Below are 14234 nucleotides of genomic sequence, written 5' to 3' on the forward strand. Positions count from 1 at the left end.
CGCGACCGCAAAACGCAAATGAAAATGCAAAATGTGAAAAGGCCGAGAGAAAAACGGGTCTGGGTCTGGGTCTGAGAGTCAGCTGCTCTTGAGCTTCAATGGCCACAAGACAGTCGGAGTCGGAGCTACAGGCAAACATCCCTATACACACGGACACACACACACACACAAGCACGTGTAGTGTAGTGTCTGGGCCAGGTCTGACTTTGGCTTTTGGTCTGGCAATTACGTCAATTGCGCAAACGTCCAAATGTAACAAACAAAACCGTTAAACCGAATTCCAGTGCAATTTATGACAGAGTCATCGCGCCAGGCAGCTAGTCATTGCTGTTTTCCCTATACCCTGTAAACGCCAAGAACTGCTGAGTGTATATGCTAAAAGGGTCTGTGTACCAGCTGACATTTAAGGCTTATCCAAACAAAGACCACTTATTTAATAAATAGATTGAGCGCAAAGATATTGTTACCACTAGGCCTGTTCATTGTAAAGTTAATGTTATTTGCCCGAAGCATAAATTTAGCAAGACTCTTAAAAAGCAGTCGTATAAAAAGAGGTCTAAACTGGTCCATAAAATCAATCTTTTTGTAGTTATAAATGGACTAAAGAAATTTATACAAACAAAAGTCTTCAACATTAACAGCGAACTAAACTAAACGTTATCCCAACGACAACTGTGAAATCTGATTTCAGTCTTAATTTTTGTTTCTGTTGCCAAAGTAGAATTTAAAAGAAGTCTGTTTTTGCCATTAAATTATTTTTAAATTGAACAATTAATAGACCAATTAAAGCAGTACGCAAAATGCATTTGTAAAAGCAAAAGTTGGCGGAAAAATCGAGAGATCAGCTTGCTTTATGCAGATTACGTTAAGTTACAACACAGTATCTTAAAGTCGGGCATGCTCAAATTAGCGCATGCTTGCTTAACTTTTCTTCGACCGTGTCTGATTCATACCGAGTTCTAGTGAAGCTTTTGCATAGTGTTGATGTTTGTTGTTGTTATTCTTGCTCTTGTTGTTGTTGTTGCTGCTGTTGATGTTGATATCATCCAGAATTGTTGCAGACGTCGCGTCGCTGTCGGCGCTTTGTCTGCGCAGCTCAACCCATGCCATGCGATCCATTCGAGCCTATGCCAAAGCTTTGGGGCGTGGCACAGGGCGCATTGTTGTGCTTGCAATTCATAAAGTTGCCGGCACAGGGCAAAAAAAAAAAAAAACAAAAAAAAAAAAACAAAATAATAACAGAAATGAAAATAAAGCCACAAACGGAGAACATTGTGTGCAGTTACATCAACTATTTAAAGTATGTGCCGAGTTCTTGTACTTAGATATATATTTATATATATACACACACACACACGCACACTCACACGACTTTGTAGTAGTTTTCGCCCATTTGTTGTTGTTTTTGTTGCTGTCTGGTTCGTTTTGCTTTGAGCAGCGCTGAAGTGCAGCAGCAGCCGGCGCGCCGCATATAATTTTCTCTTTATACTCTGTTTGCAAAAGGAAGAAGAGTATGCACTGTTTTGTTTTGACAACTGCAACATTCATATATAATGAAAAATTTTTTATATTTTAAAAATAACCCGCTAAGATACATACATATTCACATATGTACATTGGTATTGTAAAGCTAAGGACTCTCGGAGTTATCAAATGTGAAAGGTAGAGTATCACCGGTGATCCCCTAAAGTTCGAGATCCTACTTTTATATAGCGCGACTCGATATTTTCTAGTCTTGGAACTGTGAAACCGTTTCAGTTCTTTTTTTCGAGCCATTTTTAGCTTCTATAACACAGTGAAGAGAGTATTGCGCAGTCGGTGCAACTACAAAGTTTTTACTAACTTTTTGTAACTCTTTTTTATATTAGCTGCAACTTTAATTGGCTGCAGACGTGAAAGAGCGTTGGCAAACGTGTTTTTGGCTAATTCTACGTACAATTGGCATTCATTTCCTACGCGACTTTAGGCGCGAGGTCGTGTGTGGGCGTTTGATAGACTTACCTTTAGCCAAACATGACACAGAGCGGTGACCTCTCTGCTGCCTTCAGTTATCAATGGCTGATAAGAGGCGCGCGCGGGTGGTTGGTGGTGGCTGCAATGACGCTTGCACAGAAGGCATAAAAGTCACCCGCTTTGGGTTTGTGCAAAAACGAAAGAAATTAAACGATAATTTGTTGTGAGCGGCAGACGCGACGCCGACGCTGACGCCGACGCTGGCGACGGCGGTGCACAGTGTTTGCTCTCTCGCTCTTGCTAGCTTTAGCCCTCGCTCGCTCGCTCGCTCGCTCACGTTGCGTTTGTGGGCTTGTGTTGTTTGGTTTTGTTTGTTCTTCCTATGCTTGCTTGCCTCTTACTTTCCAACGCGTTGTTGCATGCTGCACATTTCACTTATTTTAATCACAAATGCATTTCTTACAGCGATTTGTTTCAATTTGTATTCACTGTTGTGACTGCGGCAAATTGATTTCGGCTTGGTATTATTCTCCTGTTTGCTTTGCACGCCTATCCTGCGTGGGCAAGGATATAATTTTCTTTTTCTTTGGTGGAAAGTTGCACACTGAGTTCGCGTTATGAAAGCAACATTTTTATTTATATATTTTTTGGCAAACTCAAAGCGCAGTGGCCCAGCTAAGATGTGCGTTGCTTATTTCCGATGATTTCACTACATATTTGTTAGTTTTAAATAATTTTCACGCACCGCAAATACGCGCAGACACGCTCAAATTTTCTCAAATATCAACTAAGCCAAAAACAATGTGCCCGAGATGGGCTCATCAAAAAATACCAGCTTGTGGGCAAAATCGGTTATATTTTAGTATTTTTAGTGTTGTATACATGTTTAGTCACATGGGAATGCTTAGCGACATGTTGCCTCAAATTACCAAATGTGACCAGTGTGCGTAGGTTAAAAATACCAAAACAGTATTTTTTGCTATTCATTACTCCCAGCAGTACTTTATTTTGACGCTACACGGTGTGTGCAGCCAAACCGCCATCTATGTATAAGTTGAGTAACTACATGTTTTAACGGTATGGTGTTTTGCTTAATTTCGAAAAGTTGTGAGTCAGCATTAATAACCGTAAATTTTTTTTTTCTTGATAAATAAACTGTTGATGCTTAAAAGCTGAAAAAAGAAATTATGCATAATGTTAAACAAATATATATGTACGTACGAACTATGTTACAACAAAACGCACAAACATTTGCATTTGAAACTAAACAGAAGAAGAACGCTAAATTTGCTGTAGAAGAAAGGAAATTAATGCGTATCAGTGCACCAATACCAACCCAAGTCAATCTGTTATCAAAGCAATATGCTTCAGGAAAGAGTAAAACATGTAATTGCAAGAAACCGCATGCCAACCAATTTAGTTATCGAAAGAAACACGCATAGCTCACGAGCCAAAAGCCACACGTGAATAAACATTTTCTCTGTAACTGTTTATCTGCATATCTGTCAAAGGGAAGCGTTTAAAAAAACACACCGTTGAATAACACTAACCAATTCTCGTTAACGCACACTATCGAAATTGTGCCAATGCTCAAGCTAAATGTTTACGAGAATTGGGTGATTTATCGAGCGGAACATGGAAACATTTCAAAAATTTGGCTCAAATTCATACAGGGAGCAACGACTTTAAGATAGGTCTGTTTCTTATGTGCAAAAACGTATGTTAATTTATTATTGGTGCATTTACTAATTAGTAAACAGCACTTTTTGCAGCGTTCAGATGCACACCTATTCCTCTCAATGCTGAGTAGCCCGGTAAAACACTAATTATAACCACGTTTTTGCTGATAATGAAAGTTACGGACCCAATGTTTACGGAGCTGCCTTTGCGGGGACTTCGCAGTCTGATTCTGTGCGTCGTGAATTAAGTTACAAAATGTATTTCGGCTCTGCAATTTCTCATTCGCGTTTTAAATGGCTCGGTATCTGTTTCCTGACAATGTTCCTAATATACTGTCTGACCAATCAAGATATGGGCTTAAATACAAGGAACAGCATATATAAAATGCATGCAAGCAGCACAGGACCTAGTGATAGTGTGAGAGATCATTCCGAAAATAGTACCCACCGGTTAGATGGCAGCCCAAAGTCATCAGAACTCCCACAGCAACTGTACTATGTGGAGAGTCCGCATTGTAAAATGCCATACATAGATCCCTTCTCAAAGGAGGTGTTGGCAATCTACAAGCCCATGGCATTCGAGACATGTACCAAGGAGTCGGATCTAGTGACGCCTATCTTCGATGTCAATCGCAAGCGCTATGTGCTCCATATTGATGAAGGTGTCGCAGCGAAAATACTTAATTCCAGTGAAATTGAGTATAATTGCTATTACCAGGAAATAACGCGATCGGCTGAACACGACAGTTATAACGAGTAACGAACTTTTCTGTCAATTTCTGGTGTGGTTTTCTTAGAGATTATCAGAATTTGTAGCATTTCAAATTAAATTTAATCATTAAAATCGTGTTTTTTAGTTTTTTGTTTTTTTTTTTTTTTCAATTGTCAGCTATGCTATCTGTTTTCTAGAGTTTGATGTTGGTTTTTGGAACATGTATGTTTTTTGAACATCATTTTCGTTGTTTGCACAACCCATCTTGATAAGATTAAATATTCTTTTATCATAAAACTAAGGTATTTTCTATAATGTACTGAAAAGTCTTAATAGTCTTCACAAGATTTGCCGTTAAATCTATTAAATATCAATACAATACAAAATGCAATTAAAAATTTTAAATAATTTTTAAATAATGTAGGAATATAGAGTAAAGAATATATGCCACAATCGTGTTTGTTACCTAATGTAACACGAAAAACATGAAATGAGAAATGTAGAGAAACAATCTGAGTTACCTAAATACAAATTACATTAAGAAACTGCAACTTTGTTATTAAGTTAATAAGAGAGATCTTTTTAAACCACATCCAGGCTATATATGCTAGGAATATTATTTTTAACTACATATATGTTCTCTTTAGCCTGCCGCCGAGGATTTACTTCAGCCAGGGTTATGTGGTACCGTTGCACGTTGAGGGCATGATATTGGGCTGCAGCGAGGCGGCCAATGATTCAAATGTGCTGCAAACGGATGCCTTCGGGCTTATACAATACAAGCCATACCCATCCGCAGTGCCGATTCGGAAAACAGCTCCAGCCCAGGCTGCGCAGCGAAAGCCCAGTGTCATAATGTTCGGAATCGATAGTATTTCGAGAATCAATTTAAGACGCACCATGCCCAAAGTTTACAAATTCTTAACGCGCAGCGGCTGGTATGAGATGCAGGGCTATAATAAGGTGAGCTCATGCCGAATATATGCAAATAAAAGGAAATGACATACACAATACTCAGGTTGCAGATAACACTTTTCCCAACTTAATGGCCATACTTAGTGGCTTTACGCCCGACACGGTCAAGGAGGCAATCTGCAATACGGATGAAAAAGGTTGCTTCGCTCGCATTCCCTTCATCTGGAAGTTCTTGAAGGATGCTGGATATTTGACAGCCTATGCGGAGGATACGTGCAACATAAACACATTCAACTACGTAAAGCCGGGCTTTTCGCTGCAGCCAACAGATTACTATTATAGACCACTTCTGCGAGCCTTCGAGAGTGAGATGAAAACTTGGAAATGCGCCAAATGCACAATTAATTATTGCATCGGTCGACGCATTCAAAGTAGCTATATTTATGATTATGCAAAGGAATTCACCAGACGCTATGTGGATGAGCGACCCATTTGGGGCCTTTTCTGGTCGAGCAGTTTTAGCCATGACGATTATGCTATGCCCTCGAAAATGGCCGATTTTGTTTTACAATATTTACTGGACTTTGAGACGGACGGTGTATTCAATGAGAGCATTGTTATATTCTTCTCCGATCACGGCTCACGGTTTGGCAAATTAATGTATTTAAGCAGCGGATTCTTAGAGGAGCGCTTGCCCATGATGTTTATCTATTTGCCGCCCTGGTTTCGGGCGCAATATCCGGAATTTGCTGAAGCCTTAACGGCAAACCGCAATCGTCTGACATCCAATTATGATCTGCACAATACTCTCAAGCACATCGCCGAAATAGCCGGTCTACCCAATTCTGCTCCACTGCCCAAGGCCAACGATTGTCCCAGGTGCCAATCCTTGTTCTACCCTGTAAATGCAACGAGAACCTGTGCGGATGCTGGCATACCCGAGCACTATTGCACCTGTAAGCCGTATAAAAGGATTTCAGTTGAATGGGCAGATCGCATAGCTCCTCGGGTAATCGATCGCATGAACGACTATCTGTGGGGCAAAAATCTAAGCAGCCTCTGCACGAATCTTACTTTAAGCTATATTCATAAAACGGAAATTCAAATCGGTCCAGAACAGAAATTTCATGAATTACAAAAAATGGATGTGGCAGTCTATCGCACCAAGTTCAAAGTTCAACAGAATAGCGCCGATTTTTTCGCAACTGTAGTTTATAATAATGTTACCAATAATGTGGACGTTGATGTGGAGAAAATAAGTCGCACAAATTCCTATGCGGAAGACTCAACCTGCATAAATGATAAAATTGCCAAATTATATTGCATATGCATAAAAGATTTGAAGCCATAATGTTAGTATAATTTAATTTCTATCGTGAGTGATATGTCTGCAAAAAGAATTCATAAATCAAATCAACCTTAAGCGAAAAATTCGGTTTCTTTTTTTTCAAACTTTCATTACTGAAAAGAAGTTTTGTTGTTAAAGTTACTTGTAGTTTGTAGGGGGTACAAATAAACGGAAGTAATTTTTTGCAATTTTTATTACGGAAAATAAGTATTTTAGATAAGGTTGCTTGTAGCTTCTATGGTGTACAAATGTCAAAAAAAATAAAAACATGTGTTCGCTAAATATATATTGGTCTTGGCTATCAGCTATTAATTAAATTGACACTCCACTTTACCACTTTTAAAATTAAATACAAATAAAAGGTTCTAGTCGGCAATTCCCGACTAGGGGATACGCTAAACCCTCTTACTCCAACGCCAACTCCAGCTCGCGCTCATTTGTAGTTATAAAGGTAAGTTAAAAAAAAAAAAGTTCCCTTGGCAGGGTTCGAACAACAGCCACACCAATCATTATTTTATAATGAGAAAAAATCAAATTAAAATAGCACCACAAAAAACAATACAGTCGCATTTGCAATGCTGTTGATAGAATTCGAAGCAAACTCGCATGAATGTGTGTGTGTGTACATGTATACAGAAATTCTTGGAATGCGCTAGCTACCGCAAGCACGTGCTTCTTAACCGATCTTAATTTAATGTTCTACAGTATATCAATACAAGTTGGGTTATTAACTTGATTTATAGCTCTCTATTTTAACTCTCTTTGAAATATGATATGCTCACTTTTAATATACTTTTTAGAAATTAGAAGACAGCGTTAATATACGAATCAGAATTTCATATACTGATATCTGACCTGTTGTCCGTATCTTAGCAGACCTTTGCCAAATGGGGTACATTCCTTCTGATAAAATCGATAGGATCGCAGCAAAAGCTGAGACCTGCTTCCCTGTTAGGGATTAGCTGCAGGGAAAAAGGACATGAAACCTGCCGGCAATTTGGTGACAATGTCTCAATGTCGTGAATATTGTTGTAGGTGAGAAAGGCGAGGTGAGTGCCGGCACCGTCGCTTACAATCTTGAATAGCCATTTGGGTATAGGATTACTACGCTTGGCGCCCAGATAAATCGCTTTCAAATCTCCCCTGCTGTCTGGTAGCTGCAGTACGTCCAATCCTCCAGTGCACACCTGCAGCGCTGGATAAAAGCCAATGTTAAGCTGTTTGCGTATCCAGTTCTCGATGGTTTTCCAGTTGCTACGATTGATGAGTCGAAACTGAGCCACCACATTGATGTACTTAAAGGTCTGACGCATATATTGCTCAAAGCCAAAATCAGCTGAGGGGGCCAGATGGCCACGATCAAATACCAGCTCCCGCCGAGAGCCAACAAATGTCTGATGTGATCCTAGCAGTTCGTGGAAGCGGGAATATATGTGCTTGGCCTGGAAAGAGGCGGAACCGGCGCTGCTAATCACGCCATCTGTGGTAAAGGCCTGTTCGGGACGAGTTATGTCTGCAGGAATGGTAAAGATCTGAGATGTAACTGCATTGGGCGTTCACCAATTCAACCTACTCAGCGTGCTTGGATAGACTAGATGTTTGACAAAATGCGCCGTTTGATTTCCAGCATCATAACAACTTCTGTATAGCTCCAGAAACTGTTGATCATTCAGCTTATAGCCCACACGGTACATGGTATGAGGGCAGCTCTCATCGGAAACCACTTCCACAGTTGACTTAGGCGGATTGCTGCAATCGCTTAAGGGCAATGGCGGCTTCAAGCGACCATTTTGCTGGCAAGTGGTGTGCACCACATCCCGGTTAGTGCAAAACATTTCCAACGTTTGGTGGGTGCGCACCACATCCAAGCGCAACGGATATAGCTGATCATCGCCACGGAATGCAAAGAGGCGATTTGTCTGAGAGATCTCCTCAGCCCCAAGGTGACAATCTGCACCAGCCCGTGCAAAAACTGTAAACATCTTATTGTATTTTATGTAAATTTCAACTAATCAGCTTGAGCTGTACATTAATTAATCTTTGGACTCACGTAGTAGTAGGAAAAAACAAAGCGTCTTGTTCATCTTTAGAGCTTAATACAACTGATCATCGCTCACGGCTGCTCTCAAGTGTAAGCCGCGATAAAACAAACCGAACTGTAGATAGAGATTTGAGTACAGCGAGTAGTCGACGAAAATGTTTGCTTGTGCCAAGAAAAAAAAAAAACATGCGCAGTTTCAAAATTCTGCCCAAATTCTCTCACCAAGCTGTGTCTGTCTCATGCGATAACATTTTGTGGTTATTTAATACCCTGTACTCACTGCTTATGAATAAAGCAGGTATAATGCTTCATGTTTCTGTAAAATAAAAGCCGAGTCAATCTAGTCCGCTCTTATGAACTCTCAGATTTCGTAAGCTATAAAAGGTGGAGACTTGAAAATGAATATGTATATATATATTCTTGTATTTATAAGCAAAACAAAATTATTGTTTTTCAACATCTCGCACCACTTTTCAAATCCTTATCAATGTTTTTTGATTAAAAAGTAGCAAAATAAACTTGCTTTTTAGATTATTTAACTTTTTAAATAACTACTAAGTAGAGGGTACCATCTAGTCGTGCACGCCCGACTAGATCACACTGTTTTGTTTTTCTTTGTATTAGCATCGTACGGTTCGCTTCTCGCTCGCGTGTCTTGGCATTCATAAATTGTCATTTCAATGTGTCGTCGACACTTCACAGCGCAGGTCATCGCTGATAAGTGGCACAGGTGAGGCTGGCTCTTTCCTGAGGTTGGCTGTCAGCTTGGTTTATTCACAGAAAACGACAAGCCCCTTGTAGCTTATCAGTGTTTATTATCAGACCTCGGCAGGTGGAAATGTCGGTTGCGCTGTTTGTTTGGCTACTGCACACAAGCTCCCTTATAAGTACTTATGGATATCACAACAAAGGGGTTGCCTTTTTTTCTACACATTTTTAAGCTACGAGCTTTATGTGGTGCATTGCATTTTATCATCAGCACTCAAGCCACTTATCTAAAATTGAATCTAAGGTGTAGCAAAAAATAAAAGGCGCTCTTGAAACAATTCGCTGGTCTGGCGTATTAGAGCCGTACGGTCAACCCCGTCAATCAAGTCTCTGGGTTGACTGAATGTAGCCAACTATTCTGGCTACATATATGCGCCTATGACTTGGCAGCTATTTGCAGATCAGATTAATATTTGCCAGATACTAGCATGAATGTTAAAGTTCTGTTAGTGTCTGTGCTATTTTCATTCAAGGAAAATGTTAAGCGTAGAAATGTTAAAAGTAATATGCTACGAATATTTATGCTTTCGCAAGAATGTTATATCATATTTCAGATGCAAAAAGGCTAGAATCTGTTAAGTGTGTCATAAAACACAAAAAGCATTTTTATAGGGCCATATGAAAACTATAATCAAATAAAAATAATAAAAACTCATAACATAATTTATAGCAGCAGCATTATATAAATGAATACCATACTGTACTTATTATAGGTTATATAATAAACGGCTAAGTACCCACTAAGTACATAATTTTAGGGGCATTCGGAATAATTTGGTACATTTTATTATTTTAATTGCGTTCTGAAGTCTAAAATATTTAACACCGGATATACTCAGTTATTTTCACTTTCAGACCAACATTTGCAACATATCCTCGCAAACTTGGGGCACATCTACAAAACTGGGTCAACATGTGCGAGAGCTCCTTTTGGCAATTTAATGAATTTTTATTGCACACATATTTACCCACAATTATTTCGCTGTATTTTATCGCATATAAATGTTTTCGGCTTAGTATTGCAGTTTCCGCGTACACACACGCACACGCACACGCACACACACACACACGTACACATATACTTATATAACAATCGTTTTTTGGCAACAACATTTTGTTGCATTCTCTGAACTAAAAATGCAGTTTGCAGCGAGCTCTGCAGAAGAAGCACATGGACATTCCTAAAAAGGATATAAAATATATTTTAAAAGATAAAACAAGACACAGCGCATTATCAATACCCAAGAAGTAGAACAAGTAAGATGAATTTAACAAATCTATTTGGCTTCAAGTAGAGCAAAGTGAAGCAATTTACGTAAGAACATTTTATTCTATAGCAATTCAACTAACATCGAGAAACGTTAGAAGAGATAAATGTAGAATAGAATTTTATAAAAATGACATAATTCCTTTATGCTCGTGCAATACAAGATTTTTATCAAATGGAAAACACTCCAGAAAAAACCCAACTACACAATACCTAAGTAGACAAAAGACCTAGGATTCTGTCCGATTACAATTGTGATGCAAATGTATGTGTAAACAACAATATGAACAACTAAAAATATTCGTATGCATTACTTTCTTTCGCAGCTCACAGGATTTAGCGATCTGGCGGAGACGCAAATGCAATTTTCAGGCAATTTGGGGCAATCTGAGAACCCTTTAATGCATGCCAAATTATGCCATATTATATGCAGGGAATGGGTTATTTGTTCTGTGTGAGTGTGCGTTGCGGTCAATAAAAATAAAAGGGGTCTAAAAAGCAACAACAAAATCAACAAGCCGACCACAAACCGACACATAAATTAAATTGTGCCGCAGTGCAGGCGGCAGTCTCCAGTGAGTGGGTGTGGCCAGTCAAGAGCTGCCAGTCACACACACACACACACACACACACACACACAATCGCACACTCACGCACATTTACAGTGCCATTTCAGCTGCGTGTTTACAGCACAATTACAACTGTTAGGTTTTATGCGTGCTCAATAGACGCGAGTGCGTCCAGAAGTCGCAATTTTATGCTGCAGTTTTATGAGCTAGCAGGGCCACAATCTCCGCTGTCCACGCCCCACTCATACACACACACACACACACACACACTTATACACGCGCATATAATATTCTCGCAGTGGGCGAATTAGACGGCAACACCAGCGTATCCTGCAAAATAATTTATTCAATGTCTGCTTTTAGGCGCAGCAAGGAGTCAGAGCAAAAGCAACAACTGCTATTTTATTGCACACCCACAAACATACACCCACACATACTAATATGCACACATATACACCTCTGCAGAAGCCATTTAAATTGCTGCCACAATTTACGAGCAGCCACCGACTGACCATTAAAAGTTGAAGTCGGCCCCGAAATTCCGAGACGTTCACTTGTTGTTGCTTCTAAATGGTGAGTCCAGTTTTACGATTTATGAAAATTGATTTGCTGCAAAATACGTTTGTTTTTGAATGTTTCTTTAATGGGATTAAGTTGCGACTTGCCAAAATATTTGTATTTAATTTATGTACTTGACAGAAAATTAAAAATATAAAAAAAAATATTTCTGTAAACGGATAATAAAATTTAGTTTTTTGGTTTATTCGTACCGAATAACTGTGAACGTTCATATACCCTGCAAATAACAGGACAACAGGATTAACAAGCTTGTTGGCTCACATGAGCTGGTGGAATCCTGTGGATAAAGCTATTAATTTCATAGATATTATGCTTCGAACACAATTTATTTAAAAAAATGTGAAATTGTGATTAAAATAATTAAATATTTTTAGATCAAGCAACTATTCTACTGTGAACGAAAGTGTAAATCCTAACTATAGGGTATATGTTAGCCTTGCATTCTCAACCAATTGAGATTTAAATGGAATAATACGAATATTTTGTGTTACATATTCAAACAATTTTCTCTTTTTACTCTAAGCCTTTTGATGTGATTGACAACGTTGAAATTCCAATTGAGCGACTCAAATTGTTTAACAAAACATAAAGAAATAGCTAACTGGATTACAGAGTAGCTGACAAGTACACAAACAAAAGCTACAATAAAGAAACAATACTCCAAGGACTCTCAAAGCGAAAAAGTACCGACCATATAAGCCCAGGAAGAGGTCTAATTGGAATGCATGCATCAAAGGCATACGGCTTATACATAAACAACAATTGCAGCTAGTTTTGTTCACATGAAGTGGTCAAAAGCAAAGGGAAATCGGGCCAGGATATTTCGTTAAGCCTTTGCATTGTTTGTTGGCCACAGTTTGCCTTGCCTTTTGCACATTTTTATACTTATTTGCACATTGCCTACCAGTTTTCATGAGATACTTTTGGTCTGAGCACACATAGTATTGTGTTGACTTTAATGGCTTATTTGGGCCAACTGCAGCAACATAATTTATTTTAACACACATCGCATTATACACTCGGCCAACTCTGTTTAAAGCCATGTATTGCATATGCTTTTGTTAGTTGGACAAACAATTTACTTACTACGTTGTATTCGGGCTTCACATTGATTTCGGTCATGTTTAACAAGCAACAACAACGAAAACAACGAAAACACTTGTTAGTTATGTTGTATTAAATTGTCAGAATGTCGTCGAAAAGCCACACAAAGTTGCGTATACGTAATGCACGTGTGCGTGTGCTTGTGTGTGTTAGTGTCTGTGAGTATTCAATAATATAAATTTATATTTGCGAGCTAAGTCCCTTAACTGCACTAAGGACTTGCTCTCTATAGGATACAAAATGGCAACAAAACCAAAACATGAGCATATATCATACCTTCCTTCACTAACACACTCACGCACACACATATGTATAGCTGGAGCTCAAAGCGTTACGTGCGCTGCCGCAGCCCATTGAAGGCTTTGAGCCCAGAAATTTGCGTTTGTATCTGGCAGGCAGAATTCGTGGCCAAGTTTAGTGTTGTTGCAGACAATGTAGCATGTGGCATACTTTCTAGTTGCACCATCGCTCTGTGTTGGCCCTAAATGTGCGGTGAGTAGCGCTTAAAAGCAGACCCAAACAGGCGTGTCTCTAATAGCCCTTCAACTCGCACGCATATTCACAAACTAAATACACATATATTTTCAACAGCCCACTTGGCGCTCTCAAAATCATTAAAGCAATGCGTTGCGGGACCGATAAAATCCTTCAGCAGCGATTCAAGTGGTTAAGACCACGTGGATGCTTGCTTATGCAATGTCGCTAAACACTTTAACAATTTCACGCGCCGTACACTTAAAATGGACCCCAAGCGACAGAGGTCATAGGTCATGGGTACACCATCGATGTATGTATGACAGAGCTACGCTAGGTCAATATTTTCAAAGTATTTGATGTCACATTTAATACCCAACAGAAGACATGTTTTGCTTTGCATAATACAGTTAACTGTATTCGTGTAAAGGGTATTTTTCAGCGTCCCTTTATTACTTAATATTGCATTTATATTTAACGATTAATAAGCCCAGTTAATGTTGCGCGACGTTAGAAAGAAAATGAGAAAACTTTTACATCACTTTTGTGCCTAGCTTAGCCCAAGGCTTAGACGAAAGATTTATAAATGACCCCCAGCATTTAAAGCAAGCAACATGCATGGCAAAGTTAAAGAAGTTGCGGCCCGAACGCATTAATCAAAACGACTTTTCTTTGACGCAAGGATAATCCTTAGGTCAGACACGATTTAACTTGTTTTCTGATTCTTCCCACTACTACTGCATGCACATATATGGGCAGCTTTCGTGTTGCTTTTAAACTGCGTGTCGTATGCGCAATATTACGTATACGCCGCATTATTATTTA

At 39.1% G+C, this 14234-nt stretch overlaps 3 protein-coding genes across 4 annotated transcripts in view; 1 reads left to right on the plus strand and 2 right to left on the minus strand.

The window, feature by feature from the left end:
* The window catches only part of LOC6630153 (ankyrin repeat domain-containing protein 50), a 41406-nt gene extending 38664 nt beyond the window's left edge, over positions 1–2742 (minus strand). For both annotated transcript variants that reach the window (XM_070207568.1, XM_015172115.3), the window contains exon 1: positions 2002–2742. The gene's annotated coding sequence lies outside the window, so the exon portion shown is untranslated. The remainder of the gene's footprint in view (positions 1–2001) is intronic.
* Positions 2743–3539: 797 nt separating this feature from the next.
* On the plus strand, positions 3540–6665 carry LOC6630151 (uncharacterized). Its single transcript, XM_002054146.4, has 4 exons — positions 3540–3647; positions 3726–4388; positions 4992–5307; positions 5363–6665. Exons 2-4 carry the CDS (start codon positions 3889–3891, stop codon positions 6608–6610), a joined length of 2064 nt encoding a protein of 687 aa, XP_002054182.2. The 5' UTR covers positions 3540–3647; positions 3726–3888; the 3' UTR covers positions 6611–6665.
* A 141-nt stretch (positions 6666–6806) lies between these two features.
* Positions 6807–8780, minus strand: LOC6630150 (uncharacterized). The gene is made up of 3 exons (XM_002054145.4): positions 8658–8780; positions 8181–8579; positions 6807–8120 (listed from the first exon to the last, which is right to left on the minus strand). Exons 1-3 carry the CDS (start codon positions 8689–8691, stop codon positions 7477–7479), a joined length of 1077 nt encoding a protein of 358 aa, XP_002054181.2. The 5' UTR covers positions 8692–8780; the 3' UTR covers positions 6807–7476.
* Positions 8781–14234: the final 5454 nt, after the last annotated feature.

This window comes from Drosophila virilis, chromosome 2 (genome assembly GCF_030788295.1).
Source record: "Drosophila virilis strain 15010-1051.87 chromosome 2, Dvir_AGI_RSII-ME, whole genome shotgun sequence".
Taxonomy (NCBI): domain Eukaryota; kingdom Metazoa; phylum Arthropoda; class Insecta; order Diptera; family Drosophilidae; genus Drosophila; species Drosophila virilis.